General features: G+C 52.9%; 3 protein-coding genes and 1 long non-coding RNA gene across 4 annotated transcripts; 1 reads left to right on the top strand and 3 right to left on the bottom strand.

Moving 5' to 3' along the window:
- Window positions 1–18: 18 nt before the first annotated feature.
- On the bottom strand, window positions 19–1,503 carry LOC123831773. Its single transcript, XR_006787961.1, has 2 exons — window positions 1,426–1,503; window positions 19–1,021 (listed from the first exon to the last, which is right to left on the bottom strand). It is a non-coding gene; the product is annotated as an uncharacterized LOC123831773 (long non-coding RNA).
- Window positions 1,063–5,535, top strand: GALE (UDP-galactose-4-epimerase). The gene is made up of 11 exons (XM_045858958.1): window positions 1,063–1,128; window positions 2,749–2,874; window positions 3,014–3,129; window positions 3,213–3,326; window positions 3,589–3,765; window positions 4,015–4,128; window positions 4,224–4,290; window positions 4,391–4,476; window positions 4,586–4,663; window positions 4,898–5,012; window positions 5,142–5,535. Exons 2-11 carry the CDS (start codon window positions 2,754–2,756, stop codon window positions 5,198–5,200), a joined length of 1,047 nt encoding a protein of 348 aa, XP_045714914.1. The 5' UTR covers window positions 1,063–1,128; window positions 2,749–2,753; the 3' UTR covers window positions 5,201–5,535.
- A 53-nt stretch (window positions 5,536–5,588) lies between these two features.
- On the bottom strand, window positions 5,589–10,035 carry LYPLA2 (lysophospholipase 2). Its single transcript, XM_045859038.1, has 10 exons — window positions 9,898–10,035; window positions 8,425–8,527; window positions 8,115–8,146; window positions 7,922–7,987; window positions 7,372–7,419; window positions 7,210–7,280; window positions 6,996–7,069; window positions 6,812–6,913; window positions 6,533–6,706; window positions 5,589–6,446 (listed from the first exon to the last, which is right to left on the bottom strand). The coding sequence occupies exons 2-10, from the start codon at window positions 8,500–8,502 to the stop codon at window positions 6,396–6,398; spliced, it is 696 nt and encodes a 231-aa protein (XP_045714994.1). The 5' UTR covers window positions 8,503–8,527; window positions 9,898–10,035; the 3' UTR covers window positions 5,589–6,395.
- Window positions 10,036–11,985: 1,950 nt separating this feature from the next.
- Window positions 11,986–19,582, bottom strand: PITHD1 (PITH domain containing 1). Its single transcript, XM_045860019.1, has 6 exons — window positions 19,281–19,582; window positions 18,553–18,596; window positions 18,108–18,185; window positions 14,305–14,409; window positions 13,412–13,520; window positions 11,986–12,863 (listed from the first exon to the last, which is right to left on the bottom strand). Exons 1-6 carry the CDS (start codon window positions 19,476–19,478, stop codon window positions 12,762–12,764), a joined length of 636 nt encoding a protein of 211 aa, XP_045715975.1. The 5' UTR covers window positions 19,479–19,582; the 3' UTR covers window positions 11,986–12,761.
- Between the last annotated feature and the right edge of the window lie 17 nt (window positions 19,583–19,599).

Raw genomic sequence — 19,599 nt, 5'->3', positions numbered from 1 at the left:
TGTATATTTGAGGGGGCGTGGGGGATAAAACGTCTTTATTTGCACTCTGAGAGGTAAACGCAGACTATTCATCTCTGGATTCATTCTCCGTTTCCCCACCTGACCCCCAAATCTACAGTGACTGGAAACTGGTGGCTTTGGGCTTGCTCAGGGCTGGCCAGAATGCCCTGAGAAGGCTGTTTCTGAGGCCCTTGGCTCTGACCAGGGCTGCTGCACAGGCTCTCTCGCAGGCAGCAGGGGCCATCTGCTCCTCTGGGTCTGGGCTGGAGCCGGTGTGCTTGGCTCTTTGTATGTCAGGCTCTGCCAGCCGTCAGTCGTCCTTGGCCATTCCAGGTTTGGGGAAACACTTGTGCATTTATTTACTGGCTCTGGTTTCATCACACAGTATGACATGCCTTTTTATACACATCATTCCCTAGCCATACCTTTATATTAAACTGAAACATGACCATTTTCTAATCCACTGTGGTAGGCAGGGTGCAGGCAAACCATTCTCAGCTCTGTGTGAAGGCTGAGCGCAATCGGCACGGAGTTCCTACTTTAGCTTCCAGTTCTTGGGTAGGTTTTGGAGCTAGACTCCCCAGCACCTGCCGCTTCTAAGGCAACGCACACCGTTCCCTTCGATCAGCGCCGCCCCTTAAAACTGCCTTCGTTCCACACGGTTGTGTGTTCATGCAAGGCTCACCCTGAAGAAAGGGTTTAGCAGATACAAAAAGCTTGAAAAACCTGCGGGTGAGCTAGGAGCCCCATCTCCCGGGGCGCTGCTCTCTGCCTGTTTCCAGGGGTCGGTACGAGCGCTCGATCGTGGCGCGGAAACCCGGAGCACTCTCCATTAGAACGGATCGCCGCCTCTCGGCTCCGGCTCCGAGGCCCGAGTCTGTCCGCGTCTTCTTTCTGCGGGCTACCTTGGCACTGGACTGTGCTGCCCACTGCTGGTCTTTGTAGGGGCGCGCTCTTCAATCCCCAGCTCGTTTTGTCCTCCCGGCGCCCCGTACTGCCGTCTCCCCGAGTGACGCGTCCCCTGAGGGCGTGAGAGGGCGGTACCTTGCGGGCTGTCTGCTCTTAAAGGGACCGAGGCGCCGGAGGCGGCAACGCTAGAGGCAGCGTGGGACGGGCAGTCCCTATCAGGTTCGGGAAGGGAATGTGGGGCCGGACTGTCGGGCTAGCGAGGGGCCGGGTGGTCTACTGGGAGCGGGCGAGAGTTTTGGGGGCCGGGCTGTGTTCTGGGCAGAGTATCGCCAGGGCGGACTGCTCCAGCTGCCACGGCTGGGGCGGCCCGGGGTCATTCATTCCAAGTCCAGGGACGCGTTGCGCGGCCCCCTTCTAGCCACGACCCGAGACCCAGCGCCCCCTCCCACCCATTATGCAGACTGGAAAAACCGAGGAGGCGACAGCTGGGGCCCGGGGCGGGTTCGCTTCACCAACCTTCCTGCCTCGCAGGGCACCCTCGGCGACCACTTTCTGGAGATCCGCACAGTGCGTGGACCTCAGAGGGATGGGGGTAGGAGAGGCTTCGACATCCGGAGCAGAGTCCAGCGGGAAGCAGCTGGGGGAAGGGTGAACCGCTTGGGTTAGGGGCGGGCCTGGGAGCCTGGAGGTCCTGATTCTAGTCCACATATCACTAACTGTGTGACAGCAGGCAAATTACTTTAGTCTAACTTTAGTACTCTGGTCTGTAAAGTGCCAGTGATAATACCTGCCTCATCAGGATACTGGGAGAATTCAGGAAAATAATGCAAAAGTGCCCGGTACACCGAGGGCGCTCCGCCAAATTGGTTGGAGCTGGATGAACCCTGGAGGCAATTGAGGCAGCCTGGAGGAGAGCAGCTTCTAGCAGGGCCGCCCCGAATGAAAGAACTCAGTGTTTGGGGCTTCCACCCCCTCCCCCCACTGCCCGCGGAGTTTGTTCAAGGCGGGGTGCACACCTGGCAGTGGACTAGGCGCCAGGGCCACGTCTACACCGGCCAGCTCAGTGCTGCCTAAAGTTGGGCGGTATCCTAAGCTCCAAACTGCGAGTGCTCCTACTGGGCCAGGCAGGGGCAGAGGCTTGGCCAGCCTGGCTGACCTGGGTCGGGTGGGGCCAATGCCAGGAAAGCAGCGCTGCAGCCTCAGAGCTGGGCTCAGCCTGCCTGGCAAAGGACCCCACCCTGAGGCTGGCTGGTAAGTTTCCTGCTTCCTCCCATTTGACCCTGAAGGGAGAGTAAGGCAGGGGTGTTGTGTACAGCTGGAGCCCAGGAGCCGGTTTATACCTAGTGGCAGAGGGACTGGGAAGGCCTGAGTCTGAGCAGGCAGAATCCCTTCCTGGGCGCTTCGAGTTCCAGTGCTGCTGCCATATCGGCTTCTGCCCAGACTGTTCAGTTCGCAGACTCCTTGGGGAAGAACTGTGGAGCCTTAGATTCCACCTTCCCAACCCAGGGCCAGTTAGGTCTAGAAAACACAGCACGTATGTCAGTCTCCCCACCTGTACCATGTGACAGGCCTTTAAAATCACCTCATTTAACTCTTACACTATCACATGGCATTTGTACAGTAAGTCCCATGTTATAGAGATGGAAACTGAGGCAAAGAGAAGGTAAGTGATCTCTAAGGCCAGAAAGTGATGGTATCCAAGCTTGGACCAGGGCTGACCTCAGAGCCGCCCTGTTAACTGGGACACACCACTGCCTCCCTCCGAGGCCAGATTTCTGTTGGGGGGAGGCCCTGAGTGGCCAGTGCGAGCCACCTCTGAGACTCTGTGTCCTGGACCAGGTGCGATGGCAGAGAAGGTGCTGGTAACGGGTGGGGCTGGCTACATTGGCAGCCACACAGTGTTGGAGCTGCTGGAGGCGGGCTATTCGCCTGTGGTCATCGACAACTTCCATAATGCCATCCGTGGTGAGTGCGGGGGTGGGCCTGGGGCTTCTGGGAGGGTCGGAAGGAAAACCTTGGGTTCCACCTTCAGGGGGTGTGTATCTTGGCTAGTCCCCAGGACCCCACCTCCTCTGACTGTGATGGCCTCCGTGTGCCCAACCAGGAGGGGGTTCCATGCCTGAGAGCCTGCAGAGAGTTCAGGAGCTGACAGGCCGCTCTTTGGAGTTTGAGGAGATGGACATCTTGGACCAGGCAGCCCTGGAACGTCTCTTCAAGAAGGTGGGGAGCTGGCAGGCAGGCATAGGGCACTGCCATGGGCCAGGGCCTGTGCAGCAGCGTCTGACCCGGTTTTGTGCCTGCAGCACAGCTTTACGGCAGTCATCCACTTTGCGGGACTCAAGGCTGTGGGCGAGTCAGTGCAGAAGCCTCTGGACTATTACAGAGTTAACCTGACAGGAACCATCCAGCTCCTGGAGGTGAGATGTGGGGCAAGGACACAGGCACTGGGAGGGCCCCTTGCCAGGTGGGCAGTGCCAAACACAGTGAGTAAGGGGGTCAGGTCAGGCAGGGCCCAAAGTTGTATCACCTTGGACACATGTCTTTCTTTACCTCTCAGCCTCGGTCTCCCCATCTGTAAATGGGAGTGCCCGTACCTCGGCCCCACCCACCGGTGAAGGAGTAAGGGGCTGGGAATAACACGGGAGGCAGAGGCCACTGACACCTCCCCCCCACGGCCAGATCATGAGAGCCCACGGAGTGAAGAGCCTGGTATTCAGCAGCTCAGCCACTGTGTATGGGAACCCCCAGTACCTGCCCCTGGACGAGGCCCACCCCACGGGTGGCTGTACCAACCCCTACGGCAAATCCAAGTTCTTCATCGAGGAAATGATCCGGGACCTGTGCCAGGCAGACAAGGTGAGGGAACCCAGCCCTGGCTCTGCCCCCATGAATCCGAGGATGGGATCCGAGGCAACCCCCACGGAGGAAGCTAGGGTTCAGGAAGCTGCAGCAACTGCCCAAGGTCACAGCGCCTGGGGGAGGACCCAGTCCTCTGGCCCTGTTGTAGGGATAGACAACAGGCATGGGGACGAGAGGTAAAGGGCTCCGGGTTGAGTTGGGACACAGCCTGCACCCTCGCCCCGCCCCCTGACCTGTGTCCCACAGACCTGGAACGCGGTGCTGCTGCGCTACTTCAACCCCACAGGCGCCCACGCCTCGGGCCGCATTGGTGAGGATCCTCAGGGCATCCCCAACAACCTCATGCCCTATGTCTCCCAGGTAAGGAAGAAGGGGAGGGACGGGGGTTGCCCTAGGTTTTAAGGGTACAGCTGGTGCTGAGGGCCTGGGAAGAGCTGACCTGACCTCCACCCCAGGTGGCGATTGGGCGACGGGAAGCACTGAATGTCTTTGGCAATGACTATGACACAGAGGATGGCACAGGTGAGCCTAGGATGAGGGTCCAGGAGTGGGAGCCGCGAGGGAGACTGAGGTGGCATAGACTATACTGAGCCCTCCCACCCAACCAACAACTCTTCCGCAGGCGTCCGGGATTACATCCACGTGGTGGATCTGGCCAAGGGCCACATCGCGGCCCTGAGGAAACTGAAAGAGCAGTGTGGCTGCCGGGTAGGGAGAGAAAGGAGAGCGAGGGAAGGGAGGTGGAGTTCTGGGAAAATGGGGCCCAAAGCAGTGGTTAGGTCAGCCCCTTCCACAGCACCTGTTCTCTCCCGGGCAGATCTACAACCTGGGAACGGGCACGGGCTATTCGGTGCTGCAGATGGTCCACGCCATGGAGAAGGCCTCCGGGAGGAAGGTGGGCGTCTGTGCTGTTCCGCGTTGTCCCACTCCCCTGACTCCCGGCAAGGAGACCGGGCCCCTCCCACTAGCCTACCTGAGGGGGCGCTGCCACTGCTACTCAGCCTGCCTTAGCGCCGTGTGCCTGCACGAGATCCGGCCCTGGTCTCCATGCCTTGAGGGTCTAGTCAGAAGCTGGCTGGGTGAGGCCACAGCTGGCTCAGCCAAGCTACGACTGTCCCCTCTCTTGCAGATCCCATACAAGGTGGTGGCACGGCGGGAAGGGGACGTGGCTGCCTGTTACGCCGACCCGAGCCTGGCCCTCCGGGAGCTGGGCTGGACAGCAGCCTTAGGGCTGGACAGGATGTGTGAGTGCTAGCCCGACCCCCGGGAGACAGCCAGGGGCCAGGAGGGAATGGCTGGGCCTGGATGTGCCCCGAGGTGGTGGCGGCCCTGCATTCGTATGCATCCTGACCACACGCCTCACCCTATCACAGGTGAGGATCTATGGCGCTGGCAGAAGCAGAACCCCTCAGGCTTCAGCACGCAGGTCTGACACCCTCTCCTACCACAAACCAGAAAACAGAAACAACTGCCTGCTCGCCAGCATCTGGCAAGAACGCAGGGGCCTCAGCGCCTGCCCTACCTCAAACCCCAGCAGGCCTGTTCAGCCCACAGGCATGAGGCCACGGGCTCCACGGATCAGGAGGCAGGGGTCTCTGACTCTTCGCCTCTGCAGGGTCTGGGAACACAGGGCCCACCAACATCACCGAGAAGCGAGTGGGGGAGGTGGGGCCCTGAGACGACAACACCCTGCTCCCAGGCACTAATTTATACTGTTACGAAGGCACTCTCCAAAATATTTAAAATAAAAGGTTTTCTTATGCTAGAGCATTTCCTCACACGTGGTCTCTCCCTACCCCTTGGATAGAACCAGCCAGGCCTGAGAGTTGAAGCAATTTCTTTAATTTTATCGGAATCCAGGACACGACAAGAAAAACACCCAAACCCACATGGAGACAGAAGACGAGACACAACTCCTCCCCCACCTCCCCTGGCCCTAGAGTGGGGACAACGTGAGGGCGACACCACTGGGGGAGACCTTGAGCCTCGGTCCAGCCCTGCAGGCTCCAGGCCTGCGGGGAAGGCGGCAGGGAGACAGGGTCCAGCCCCCGAGTCAGAAAGGGCTGAAGGACGGCCCCCTCCTCGGACTCTGCCCCCTCGCCAACACTGCCCAGGGGCAGGCAGCCCACAGCAGCGAGGGGGCCTGGGGTCACAGACACATTCATGATTGAGAAGCAGCTGGAGTGGAGGCGGGAGAGACATACGATTATCTTGGGCAGAATCAGCTGGGAGGGGGTAGATGGGGCCTGGGAGGGCCCCTTGGGCCAAACCCTGAGGTCACAGGAGGGGGCCCAAAGCGGGGCTAGTGAGTGAGGTCCTGAGTGAGTGGGTCAGCGGCTGGGCCCCTTCTCCCGCTGCCTACAACCCCTCCAATACTGCTGCCGGGGGCCCACCTCCAGGGCAATGGAGAAGAAAGCAGCCCAACCCCTACTGCAGGCAGCCAGGCGACTACAGCCAGGAAGGACGGCCTGGCTAGGCCTCGGCCTACCTGCCCCAGAGGCCTGTGGGAAGAGGATAGGTCAGGGAAGGTGGGGACAGGGGCTCGACCGGCTCAGATCCAAGATGGTGCCACGCGTGCTAGGTCCCCTATGAGCTGGGGGAACTGCGCTGGGGGCCAGCAACTCTGGTTAGACGGGAGGCAGGAGCTTCTCAAGGAACTCCTTCACAGCTGCCATCTCCTGGAAGAAGGGGGGACTGTGAGAGGCTCCTGGTTGGAGGGAGGAAGAAGAGGGGCAGGAGCAGGAAGGGGTCTTTCACCACTGACCTGAGGACAGGAGCCGTGCATGACACCTGGGTAAGTCTTGAACTGGACCCTTGCAGGTGTGACAACGGACCGGAGCTTCTCGGCCGTCAGAGCCCCAAACCGTACGGGAACCATGGGGTCCAGCTCCCCGTGGCACTGAAGGATGGCCAGGTCCTTGGCACTGCCGTTGGCTGCCTGCGGGTCAGACACGACTCAGAGGGCAACACCAGTGCGTGAGCACACAATTCCCAGGCCACAAGGAGACTCAAAGGGCAGGAGAGGGGTCACGGAGATGCTCACCTGGGGGAAGGCCCGGTGCAGAGGCAGCCAACAGCTCAACGCCACGATGCCAGCCAGAGGGTGGGGGCAGGTGAGGGCGGTGTAGAGGGACAGGGCCCCACCCTGGAGGGCGGGGACGATGAGAAGTCAGTCAAGAGGGCACAGCTCACCTACCCACCCCCCACCGCCCTCTCTCCCCCCTCACCTGGGAAAAGCCTCCCAGGACAATCCGATTGGCAGGGATCCCATTCTTCATTTCGTGCTCAATCAAGGCCTTTACTGGAGGGGAGGGGGGAGAATGGGTGGGGGAAGCTGCTAGAGGGGCCCCAGGAAGAGAGCAGAGGAAGGTACCGCCCAACGTTTTCCTGGAGGGTGGGGGCGGGAGGAGGGAGCACGCTGAGGAGGAGCTGGGGCCTTACTATTCTCTGCTGCTTTCTTGATGCCAGCCTCGTCCTCAGGGGCATCCGGACTCAGCCCCATCAGGTCAAACCTGGGAGACAGAGGCACTGGCAGCTACAGGAAGACCCCAGCCAGCCCCCTAGAGCTCCCTCAGCTCCCATTCCACCACTCCCCAAACTCACCAGGAGGGCATCACCATCTTCATGTTGAGTGTCACGGGGATCCGAGGCCTGGGGAAGACAGCAACAAGGGCCATCATGCTCCAGAGGGACGAGGAAGCCATAGCAGTGAGCCCAGGAGGGGGCAGAGCAGCCCCTAGGGGCCCCTCCCTCCTCTGCCCCCTCCAGGCAGGCAGTGACTGTGTTTAAGGTGTTGCCAGGCAACCTGCCACGTGGGGCTGGAAGCTGTGGTTAAAGCATCAGCAGTAGAGATAAGAGAAGCACAGCCTAGCACTCAGCTCGCCAGGATTCCAGCTCAGCCGGTGAGTATTTGGGGAAGGGGAACAGGGGGTCCTGGTTCTAGAAGGACTCAGGTCTAGGAGACTTTGGGCTGGGGCTGGACCCCATTCCTGGGGGCTCCACAGGAGTAAAGGCTGAAAATGACACTTCTGACTGCCCTGGGCCCAGGCCCCAGGATGCAGCTGGCAGGAGAGAATAGACATGGGACCACCAGATCACCACCCCCACATCTGATTCCCATCCTCAGCCCCTCCGTCGCTAGGGTGACACTCACGCATGGGGACAGATGTACTTGACGTGAGGGAGCCGGATGGTGGAGAGGGCGTCAGCCCAACTGTGCCTGTAGGAGGGAAGGGAGAAAAGGCACCCTTGTGGAGAGGAAGAAAAGGCGGGCACAGGCCTCGCCAGCCCTGCCCACTGGGCCAGGCCCCACCTCCCAGGGAACACCCACTCCCCAGCTCACTCACCCTGTGTCTCCAAGTCCATGTAAAAAAATAACCTTGGAGAGAACGAAAGATGGAGAAATGGAGAAGAGGGCCACCATCACCATCTTGCTGTAATTTCCCACTGTCCTCTAACTTCTGGCCACCCCTCTCTGTTCCCCACGGATGGACGTGGGGGGAACTCAGGTAGCAGGCGAACAGGTCATTATCCACCCCCCACCCGCTGGCTCTAGGCCGCTCCCTTCTCATCACTACCACAACCATTTTTCCCATACTCCTCTGGCCAGTTCCCCCGCTGGCCTGGGGGCCTCTGTGGGTGGGCGAGGACCCTTACCGCAGCCGTTTCCCGCTCAGCTCCAGACACAGTGGCAGCATCGGTGAGCAGGGGCACAGACATGGTGTTACCACACATACACTGCAGGGCTCCAGGCTGGGGCCTGTGCAAGTTCAGGGGACTGGTCAAGGGCAAGCCGGGGCAGGGGAGAGGCTCCTGACACAAGGGCAGAGCCTCAAACCCAGGGCCCTCGCAGCACCCCAGGTTTTGTCCCGGGCACACAGAAAAGGAAGACAAGAAATCCCCAGCTACAGCAAGTAGAAAGTTTGCCTCTGTTCTAGAGATGAGAAGCAGAGGCTCCCCCTCTAGTGCCCCTGGTACTGGTCACCACACAGCCTGAACTTGCTGGAAATGGGCAAAAGGCAGGGTTTAGGGGCTGTGGGGGAAGGGAGCCAGGACGTCCCCTGCAGCCTTCCCCTCACCTAAGCAGGCAGCTGCCTCCTGCCAGCTCTCTAATCTCGCCCCTTCTCTTGAGCCTCCGGGTCCCTTCCTCCCCAAATCCCAGCCCTACCGGGAAATGAAGGGGAGAAAAATGGCAGAGAAATAAGCTTCCAGCTTCTACTCCCCCATCCCCACCCCACACACATTTTCTCCAACTTCTCACCCATCCAGCCCCCACCCAGCCTTCATAGCAGTCTCTGGCCCAGCCATTCCCAGAGCCCCTGGGCTGCCCGTGTCCGCCTCAGTGGGACTTCAAATGGGTCCCCCAGCTTGACCACACTCTGGGACACCCAAACACACAAAAGAATGTCAGGCTGGCTGGCTCCTCACCATCCTTAGCATCCTTCAAACTACCCAGAAGCTTCTGCTACCTGCCAGTAAGTGCCTACCCTTCCCAGCAGCTCCCACCCTCCCAACTAGCTTCCTCTTTCCATTTCTGATCCCGAGTGCACCTCTCCACAGTGGGACCCCTCACCTCTGACCCTAGGGTCCCTCTTCCTGCAAGAGAATACACTTTTCTTTCTAAGCTGGGATTCCTTTCCTTCCCTACTGAGCGATTTCCACCTCTCACCCGAGTTCCCCACTTCACGGGGAGTGGAACCCCACCCTGACCTAGGGTCTCCCTCCTCATCACAAAAACTTTCCACCCGACCCAGGGTCTCCCACTCCCTATAATGGAAACTTCTGTTCTAAGGGCCGCCCCTCCCTACGGTGACATTTTCTACCTTGACCCAGGACCCGCTCCTGCCCACCGAGTGGCAGTCTACCTTCGACCCTGGGGAGCCCCCGCCCCACAATGAGATCTTCCAGTTTCGATCCAAAAAGTCCCTCTCATCACATCCGGACCCCCACTTCTTACCCCTCTTTACGCCCAAAGTCCCCAAGACTGGCCAGCGCCTCCTTACACCTCACTCCCCACCCCCCCCCCACCTCTCACAATTGCGGTTCCCCCTCCCCATTCGCCGGGACCCTCGTTGTGGTCCAGTCTCTCCCAGGGCCCTTGCTCTGCCTGCGGGTGGGGAACCACGGTACCTTCACTCCGTGCGGCTTTCGAGACCTCTCGGGCGATTCTCCTCTTTCTCCGGCACAGACACACTCTTCCCCCTCCACCGCCCCCGCCGGAACTTCCGTTCGAGTCCCGGGAACCCAGCCATCGCGCTACCGGAAGTGGCCTGGCCAGCGGTACGGAACCCGGAAGGGGGCTTCGGGCTCTCACCAGATAGGAGTTGCCATGTTGGATACTGTGGGGCCACTCCCCATAATTAAGCCCCAGAGTCACCTGCAAAATTCAGACAGTGCATCCGAGATTCCCATTTGCTGCCACCGCCCACGCCCCTCCTGGAGAAAGGCTATCCGGAGCGAGAGGCATTACTCACAAGAGCATGAAGTTTCCCACCTTCCCATCCTCATGATTAGGGTCTTGGGTATCCACCATTGGCTTTCATGCCCTAACCCAGGGTCATGGATGGAATCCTTAAAGATCCCTAGAGACCATCTACTCCTCCAGCCTTATTTTAAAGTTGAGGAAACAGGCCCAGGGAGGGGAAGTAAACAGCAATCTCAGGATTACACTGTAATGCTACCTCTCTGGACCTGCTTTCTGGGCTATAAAATGGTGATAATAACCACCATGCCTACTTCACAGCTTTGCTGGTAGGCGCAAATGAGGTCATGCGGAAATGCTTAATACACATAAAATCAGTGTGAGGCCTTAATGACTCTTAAAAAGAACCCTGGGAAAATAACACAAGCCACGTGGCAGGACAGCTGGACAGGCCTGGGCAGTGTTGTTTCAGCTCTGCCCCGGACAAGCAACGCCAGGAAGGCAGTGCACAAAATACCACTATCGATGAGCTTCAGTTACTGAGAACAAAAAGGGCTTCTGCTGGGCACCAGAGGCACCCTCTGCTCCTTGCTGCACTGGTCAAGTGGAAATGCGGATCGGGGTCCACGGAGAGGCCGAAAGGGGAAGCAGAGTGAGTTGAAGTACCACGTCCCTGGGAGAATGAGTACGTGGGCATCTGCCAACAGGAAATGAATCATGCTCTTCTCCTAGCAGCTCAGGACCCATTCTTTCAGCATAACCTGTACTAGTTTGTCTTCTAGCAGCAGTAAACTTTGAAGTTCAACAGAGCACTTTTTCCCAGGGTAAGAGGCAGTTTGGTGTTAAGTGCTCAACAGGTCAGAGACAAAGGATTCTGAGCAGGAAAGCTTCAGGTCCAGGGGACCACAGCAAGCCAAGGACCCAGGACCCAGGACCCAGGACCAGAAAGGGGATGAGCGGGTGGAGACCACACAGCTGTTCCCACTCTCAACAGAATCCCTGCTGGATCTCTCATGGAAAAATGAACCAGCCCTTCTGCTCATCACCTGACACTTTCAGCAAAGTCTTCAGGGGCTGCCTGTGGTTACTGCTTCAATTAGAAGAATTAAAGAAGGAATATTCTGCTCTGATGTTTTAATTTTTTATTTATTGACTTTTGAGAGAGGAATAGAAACATCGATTTGTTATTCCACTTATGTTTCCCCCCACTCCAAATCAAAAGTTAATCTTTTTATTCTTATCTCAAATAGACCCAATAGAAATAAAGAGGCCGAGAAGTAGGACCCTGAGTGCATCGAGAACTGCATTTACATTCTGGTTGGTTTCAGACCTGAATTTTAGAAAGGCTGAGGCTCCACAAAGCTTGGTGGCGGCAGGCTTTACCTAGGACAGGCTGGACAAAAGTGGGTGGATCCTCCCAACAATGTGGGCCAGACCCTGACGAGTTCTCCCAAGAGGATTAGATTCAAAACTAATGCCTATTACCAACTACTATTTTCTTCGAGGGAGAGAATACCGACTATTTGAAATCCTCTTTGTGGATAACTTATATTCTCTCCAATTTCTGTCCTGACTCCAAATTCAAGCCCAAAGTCTTCAGTCTACCCTCAGACTACAGGTGCTGCTCACTTACTCTCCTCGCTCTCATTTCTTCTGATGAGATCCCAAACCTGTTCCCCCTTATTTACATTTACTGTCTACCTGGTCTAAAACAACAAATTTCAAAGTTACATACAGTTCCCAGTAAAGTAAAAGTCTCACCAGCACTATCAAGAACTCAAAAGAATACACAAATATTAAGTCTGGCAAGGATTTATTAGGAAGCGTATTAATCACAGTGAATAAAAAGCCATGGACAGAAGAACTGAGGTCTCCAGATTCTGGCACTGGGCTTACAAAACTAGAAGCTAATAAACACTGAGGATCTTACCTTGACCAGATACCCACAAACACAGAAATGAGGTGGCCATGTTCTCCCTGGGCTGCTTACCTAGGCAGTAGGAAAAAAGACCTTCTCTTCAAGCTATTAATTAAGCATCATCAGTCCCACTCTTCCAGCTGTAACCATGCGACACTAGTGCATGACAGACAACTCCAAGCTGGGCACCCTGACAAGAGTGCTGAATGACGACAGGGAGAAGAACAAGCAGGGACAAGTATTTCTAGTTGGAGACCCCCTGGTGGCTAATATGAACATAATCTTGAGGCTTCACAGTTTGCTGCAGCCCAGGAGTAGTTTCCATTAAAAAAAAGTCACACAAAAATCCTGCCACAAAACAAGACACCTGGAACCCCATGGCCACACTGACTGGAAAGGCAGGCATTATCCATGACTGCCAGATGCTGAGCAAACCAAGACCCAGTTCCTACAGGGCCCTAGAGAACCATGATTGTCCCTTGGCACCCACACAACCTTCCCGCTGGTGTGGTGTCTTCCACAGGCCAAGTTTCCACAGCAAGCCTCAAAGGCAAAGCTTGGCAAAGGCTGAGGAGCCCCATCTCTTTGTCTTTCCCCACAGGTTGGCATACATCTTCACTGACTCTGGGCCTCGGTGGGAGCCTTGGCCAGCCCTTAGGAAATGAAGTGTGTCTGTGGGGTAACCTGATGGACTTTGTGGTCTGCTGGGTTGGCCGATGCTTCATAATTGCAGATGGTCACCTCGTGTCGGCGAAACTGCAAGAAAATTGAAGGGCTAGGTCAGCTGGCCATTTTCCAGAAGACACACTGGAGTTGTCCTTATTGGGGTCCATTTCTAGAAGTCATCACCTAATCTCTTCCTCCTTCTGACACTTTCAATCTGAGAAGGCTGCAAAGATCATTACCGATCATTCACCCCACAACTTAGAAGACCCACTCCCTCACTACACTGGAGGCACCGTGAGAGGACCTCGTGCATCTTGTCTGTCATTTTATCTCTGATGCCTGCAATAAGACAGGTTATCAAAAATGTTGAGTGAAAAAAAACGTTGACCGAGGACACAATTTTAAAGTGAAAAACTGAACTGATATCACCTGTATTATTTCAAACTCCCTTAAAAAATACTTACAGCCTCTGAAGTGAGAGTTTACAGTGATAAAACCAAAAAAAAGTGTAAGCAGACTGAGAGCAGTTAAGGGCTCAACTCGCTCCTCTTCCTGTCCTCAGAGCCCCCCCCCCCACCACATGCAGATGCACACGCACCCTCACTGAGAGGGCACGGGCGTCTCCAACCCCGTCTCACCTCAGTCCATTCTCCTCTCAGGCCAATATAAAAGACCTTTGTGGTATCTGCTCCAAAGTTTTTTGAAATATGAATCGAGAGATGATAGACATTTGTAAAACGAGATATCCTAGAGGACAAAAAGAGTGGAGAGAGAAGACATAGGTTAGAGTTCAATGAACATCTCACCGTAACGTCAAAAACAACAATTCCTGCTCCAGCTTGTGGTAAAACCCAGGTAAATGTCAGAGGACATTCTTGGGGCATTACTTCTCATTCTTCTCCTTTGAACAAGCAATGGAGTCCATGAACATTTACCAAGCATTTGCCAGATCCTGTCCAAGGCGACAGGGACAGAAAAATGAGTCAACACTGCCCCTGTCCTCAAGGAGCTGGGTTAAGAAATGCTGTATGACCAAGGAGAGATTCTCTGTTGACCTCCCTTAGGAAAAAGAGAAAACTAGTGAAGAAATAAGGGGGTCACATGTAACTTGGCCTGCTATAAGCCAACTATGCACACAGGAATTCTGAAAACATCTTTCCTAAGACCATCCCAGAGGTCATTCAGATCTGCCAACTGCTTACAAGTTAACAAATCTATGGCTTGCATCCAATCTCCGTCTAAAATTGACCAAGCCAAGGATCAAGCTTCCTGCACTGTTTTAACTTGTTTCTGACGCCGAGAGAGCAGGAGACGGCCAAAAATAAATGGCAAGCCCAGCAAGTGCTAATGCACATACTCTGCAAATGAGGGACGACCTGCTCTTCCTCAGGAGTCACGGAACATCTAAAACCTACAAAATTTTATTAACCAATGTCATCCCAATAAATTCAGTTAAAAAATAAATAAATCCTGAAATAAAAACAAAAACAAAAACAAGTCACAGAGCGTGGAAGACAGGCCCAGCGCTTACTTTGTAGCATATTCTAATTCTCCTGTGAGATCTCGGTTCAGACTAAAGGTCTGATCTGGCTCCCTGTCTGTATCATCAAAGGACATCTGTGGAATGTTCTTGTACCTGAGAAAAGGGAAGAAAATAAAGAAACGTGCATATCACATTATTTAGTTTTTCAAACTTCCCACTGACTCAACTGCCTCCACTTCTATCAAAAAGGGATCAAATTTCGGAAATGGCATTTTACTGGCTTTTAAAGACAAATATCTTTAATCCAAGAAGGACTGAAAATTGCAACATAAGCCAATGGCATCTCTGAGTGGGTTAGGATCACATGAGCAGCAATACACAAAGAGAGAGCTCAAACTAGGTCGCACGCAGCCAAAGCATGGAGAAAATAAGCAACTCAGCACATTCAGACCAAGCTGAGGATGTTTAAATAAAGCAGCTTACTCTTGGCAGGAACATATTAAACAGAGTTAAGAGATAAGATTAGGTAACCCCTCACTCAAACATTTTTTTGTGTTCAAAATTATTCCATATACTGAATCATCTTACAATTCTTTAAAAAATACCATTTGGGGAATTTCTGCTTTAAAAAGAGCACAAAAGGCTGCAAACTCACAAAAGGCTTTCGGAAACTCAAGTAAAACTGCTAGTGAAGAAAAAATTGTTCAAAGAAACCACCACCTCCTCTATCTAACCCTAACTCACAAATTCTAAAGGACTGAGCCGCAGCCCTCCCCACAACAATCTCTAGAGTATTTTATTAACACACGCATGTAGGAGGGAGCCTAGAACTTAACTGCAACAAAATGATTTAAGAACTCGAATGTTTGCTTCAAAATGTTTCTAAGAATGAGGCACAGAATAATAATAGTGAACGTTTACGAGCAGCATTCTGAGAAGCAGTACAGCACTGTACAGGGTCCAGCAGAAGTAAGGCCTGCTCGAGTGTGGTTGGTAGGGTAATAATATGGGTGCAATAATTTATAGTTTTAATTTGAACATTTCACCTAAAATGTCACATGGTGTGCTTGAATGTGATATTGTTATGTTACAGAATTACATGCTTATGATTTTGTGATAAAGATTTGTAACAAAAAGGGGGTGTGCTATTTGCGCCGGGCCCTGCAGTTAAAAAGCAGTGTCTCTGGAACCAGACTTCCTAGGTTTAAAGACTGACTCTGTCACTTACCAGCTGTATAATTTTGGGGAAGTGATTTAACCTCTCTGTGTCTGTTTCCTCATCTGTAAAATGGGCACAGTGATGTACATATTCCATATAGTTAATGTAGAGATAAAAACCTAATCAACTCTGAGAAAGGCATCTTTCCAAAAAAATTTTACTGTAAAAAATTTCAAACAATTTCAAAATGTGAAGCATTGGTAATACAGTGGTGGGCATAGCTGCCTTTTAAACACACACCAAAGCAGCCAGAAGAATATAATGAATTTCCATATACTTACTACTCAGCTTCAATAATTCACATTATGCCCATTTTGCCTACCACCCCCATTTTGTTTGTGCTTGATATTTTATTTTATTTTTTAAGATTTTTATTTATTTATTTTGAGAGAGAGAGGGCAAGAGACATCAGTATGTGGTTGCCCCTCGTGGGCCCTCTACTGGGGACCTGGCCCACAATCCAGACATGTGCCCTGACTGGGAATCAAACTGGCGACCATTCCACTCACAGGCTGGCACTCAATCCACTGAGCCACTCCAGCCCGGGTGTGTGCTTGACATTTTAAAGCAATCCCAACATCATTTCTTCATAAATATGTCAGTATGTATCTCTAGAAAAGACTTCTTTTTTAAAAAAAAAGATTTGGCTGCCTCTCATGCGCCCCCTACTGGGGACCTGGCCCACAATCCAAGCATGTGCCCTGACGGGGAATGGAACAGGTGACCCTTTGGTTCACAGGCTGCACTCAATCCACTGAGCTACACCAGCCAGGAAAAAAGACTTCTTAAAAAAATACCTATCTTACCATTTCACAAAAATTAACAAGAATTCTTTAATATCATGTAACATGTAGTCTGTGTTCAAATTTCACTATTTTAATTCTCAGTTTAACTTTTCTAGGTGTTTCAGTGGCATGTCATAGTTAAACAGGCAATATTTTTTCCTTTATTAATGGTAGATAAAATAACAGTGCATTTCACAATCCATGACATCTTAGATTCAAAAAGTATGTGTAAGGTACTTCAAACTGAAGGCTATGTAAGTATTTGCACCTGCTCTCCAAAAATTGGACACTTACTGTGTTCTAGACTCATTCTAAGCTCTTTACATGTTTTTTTTTTTAAGATTTTACTTATTTACTTTTAGAGAGAGGGAAGAGAGGAAGAAAAGGAGAAAAATACCAGTGTGCAACAGATACATGATAGAATGCCTCGCGCACACCACCAACTGGGGCCCTGGCCCGCAACCCAGGCATGTGCCCTGACTGGGAGTCAAAGGGGCAACCTTTGGTTCATAGGCAGGCACTCAATCCACTGAGCCACACCAGCCAGGGCTCTTTACATGTTTTATCTCCTTTAATTCTCTACACAGTCTTTGAGGTTCACACTATTACTATTGCCATTTAACAAGAGAAAATTGAGGTACAGAGAAGACAAAGTCAGCCTCAAAGTCACGCAAGTGGTACAGAGAGAATTTGAACCCAAGCAGTTTATTCAAGAGCCCACTCTTTAAAATGTTTTTAAAGATTTTATTTTTTATTTTTAGAGAGAGGGGAAAGGAGAGATAAAGAGAGGGAGAGAAACATCAATGTGTGGTTGCCTCTTATAGGCCCCCAACTAGGGACCTAGCCTGCAACCCAGGCACATGCCCTGACTGGGAATTGAACCGGTAACCTTTTGGTTAATAGGCCGGCGCTCAATCCACTCAGCCACGCCAGCCAAGGCCCAGAGCCCACTCTTAACCACAAAATTGATGTTCCTAACATTCAAAAAATAATGTCAATTCCTTAAATCTGTTTTATATTGATCAATTTTTCAGAGGAAAAATTTTTATATAAAGTTTTGCTGAGCCCTGGCTGGTGTGGCTCAGTAGATTGAGTGCGGGCCTGTAAACCAAAGGGTCGCTGGTTCAATTCCCAGTGAGGGCACATGCCTGGGTTGTGAGCAAGGTCCCCAGTAAGGGAGCGCATGAGAAGCAACTAATCCATGTATCTCTCTCTCTCCCCCACATTAATGTTTCTCTCCCTCTCTTTCTGCCTGCCTTCCCCCCTCAAAATAAATAAATAAATACAATAAAATCTCTTAAAAAGTAAATAAATAATAGTGGTTTTCCCTTCTTTTAGGCAAATTGTTAAAAAGGGAGCACTAGCCTTGGTGGCAACAAACCCAATGTTGCAAGAGGTATACAGAATTTTGCTAACTAAAGGCCACACAAGCTCAAGCACAATAATTCCATGCCAGCAGAACACACGCAGAGATTAAAACCATATGAAACAGCAAGGGGAAATTTTGATGCTAACCCCAAGACCAGAATCATTTGAGATCTGCAGGTGGGTTCTTAAGAAAACTGCAAAGTCATCAACAAGTGGCAGTTATAGGATGCCCTCTGAATGACTGGTACCACAGAAGCACTTTGAAAAAAGACAAGCTGTTGGTCTCAAAGATACTTAATCTTAAAAACTCGATAATTCAGGAAAGGATAAGTGTATTCTGATGAAGAACAAGGCTGACATTTTTTCAGTGGGGGGGGGGATATTAAGGCCAGTAGAAAGAAAATATTGTGTTATCCTGGAATAAGAAGAAGAGAGAAAGAACTAGCTGCGTCTTGAGGGCACAAGCCCTGGACACTTACAGTCTCATCTCAGAGGGGTGTGAGTCATCATCTTCTCCCATTATAATGATGCCTTTGAGCTTGACGTTGCCTGTAAATCTGCCAGAATGCAAAAGAGATGGCTGTCACCTGGGCATGAACCTCTGCGGACTCTGGGAAAGACCCTTCCCCTTTCTGGGCTCCAGTTTATTCAAGTGTCAACTTATCCTCGATCATTTCTAAGATCTTTTCTGCCTCTGGCATTCTGCAGTTCGAAGAAATTTACTTGAGTTTTCAGTTATCCTTCAACAAATATATCGTTCTTGTCTGCGCCAAGAAATCTCTGATGCTTTCTTCCTCAAACCCACCACAGTAATTTACCTGGTTTCTAGAACAGATGGTTCTTGACACAACCAAGGAATGAGTTCTGATACAGCAACTGGGTACAGTCTATTTAGCCTGAGGCAAGCGCCAAGAAGATACTTACGGAATATTAAACAGAAGCTCTTCATCTGCATCACTTTCAACAAACTGGAGGGGACGGGGAGGAGGGAGGAGAAAGCAACAAATATTTGCTGAGAGCCTACAATTTCAGGTATCTTCTATCCCTGCTCTACAACTGGAGTGCAATGCAAGTAAGAAGTCAACCTCCCTCGGTTTTTAGCACTTACTAACTTGATGTTGGTAAGCTGAGAGCCACCGACCATCCAGACCCAGAGGGTTCTTGATGGGGACCTCATGAACGAACTTCCAGGGCCGACTAAGCCCCTGAAACTGCGTGCAAAGATCTGAGCCTGTGAGGTCCAAAACTTTCACATGGCTCTGCGACCCCGCAATGGTGAATGCTCTAGCTTGGACAAGCTTCATCTCCCTAGGCCGGTGTCCAGGAGATACGATCGGGCAGCCATCGGCACTAGTGGTGAAAAGGTAGGAAAGACGCCCTCATGGCCATCCTCCCCCACTACCCACAGAAGCCCCGGAACAGAACGTTGGCCGTACCCCTTTCCCTCTCTGGGCCTCAGTTCCTTTATCTGCAAAATGAGGAGATTCGATCCTGTTCGGCTCCCGAAGGACGGGCAGGAGATGGGCACGGGAAAGCGCTCGGCAACCGGGCTGTCATTTTTAACTCCAGGAATGAGGTTGTCAGAGCAGACCGGTGGCCCGAGGCCCCGCGCGGATCCCCGCCTCGCCCGCCCCAGGCCCGGGAAGGCCCACCTTGGAGCGGTCGGTCCGCTCCTCCCACGGCTTGAAGACGCCGCGGCCGCTGCCCTCACGGCTCTCGTTGAGGCACTGCAGCCGCTCCAGGTCGATGCGCAGGTACAGGCCGTAGGCCAGGCCGCGCTGCTCCGGTGGCTCCTCACGTTCCGCCGCGCAGCGGCAGCCGCCCCCGCCGTGACTGTGGCCGTGCGACATGGCGCCGCCGACGCCCGCGCGTCTTCTCAGTCCCGTCGCCGCCGCCCGCACCGCGCTCCCTCCGTTCTGGCCGCCAAGCGCACCTTGGCCGACGCGTCGTAAAAGGCGCCCCGATGCGGCG

Source organism: Phyllostomus hastatus, unplaced genomic scaffold, assembly GCF_019186645.2.
Source record: "Phyllostomus hastatus isolate PE091 unplaced genomic scaffold, TTU_PhHast_1.1 phas_scaffold_182, whole genome shotgun sequence".
In the NCBI taxonomy this organism is placed as follows: domain Eukaryota; kingdom Metazoa; phylum Chordata; class Mammalia; order Chiroptera; family Phyllostomidae; genus Phyllostomus; species Phyllostomus hastatus.
Note: the sequence above shows the minus strand (reverse complement) of the source record. Positions and strands in the feature narration are given on the sequence as shown.

Excerpts from the sequence above, each read along its gene's own strand:
- GALE (XM_045858958.1), top strand. The coding sequence starts at position 2,754 with ATGGCAGAGAAGGTGCTGGTAACGGGTGGGGCTGGCTACATTGGCAGC. Across the intron at positions 3,327-3,588 it reads GAACCATCCAGCTCCTGGAG|ATCATGAGAGCCCACGGAGT; the intron begins GTGAGATGTGGG and ends CCCCACGGCCAG. Across the intron at positions 4,291-4,390 it reads TGACACAGAGGATGGCACAG|GCGTCCGGGATTACATCCAC; the intron begins GTGAGCCTAGGA and ends ACTCTTCCGCAG.
- LYPLA2 (XM_045859038.1), bottom strand. The coding sequence starts at position 8,502 with ATGTGTGGTAACACCATGTCTGTGCCCCTGCTCACCGATGCTGCCACT. Across the intron at positions 7,988-8,114 it reads CATGGACTTGGAGACACAGG|GCACAGTTGGGCTGACGCCC; the intron begins GTGAGTGAGCTG and ends TCCCTCCTACAG. Across the intron at positions 7,281-7,371 it reads AAGATGGTGATGCCCTCCTG|GTTTGACCTGATGGGGCTGA; the intron begins GTGAGTTTGGGG and ends TCTGTCTCCCAG.
- PITHD1 (XM_045860019.1), bottom strand. The coding sequence starts at position 19,478 with ATGTCGCACGGCCACAGTCACGGCGGGGGCGGCTGCCGCTGCGCGGCG. Across the intron at positions 14,410-18,107 it reads CACCCCTCTGAGATGAGACT|GTACAAGAACATTCCACAGA; the intron begins GTAAGTGTCCAG and ends CCCTTTTCTCAG. Across the intron at positions 13,521-14,304 it reads GAATTAGAATATGCTACAAA|GATATCTCGTTTTACAAATG; the intron begins GTAAGCGCTGGG and ends TTTGTCCTCTAG.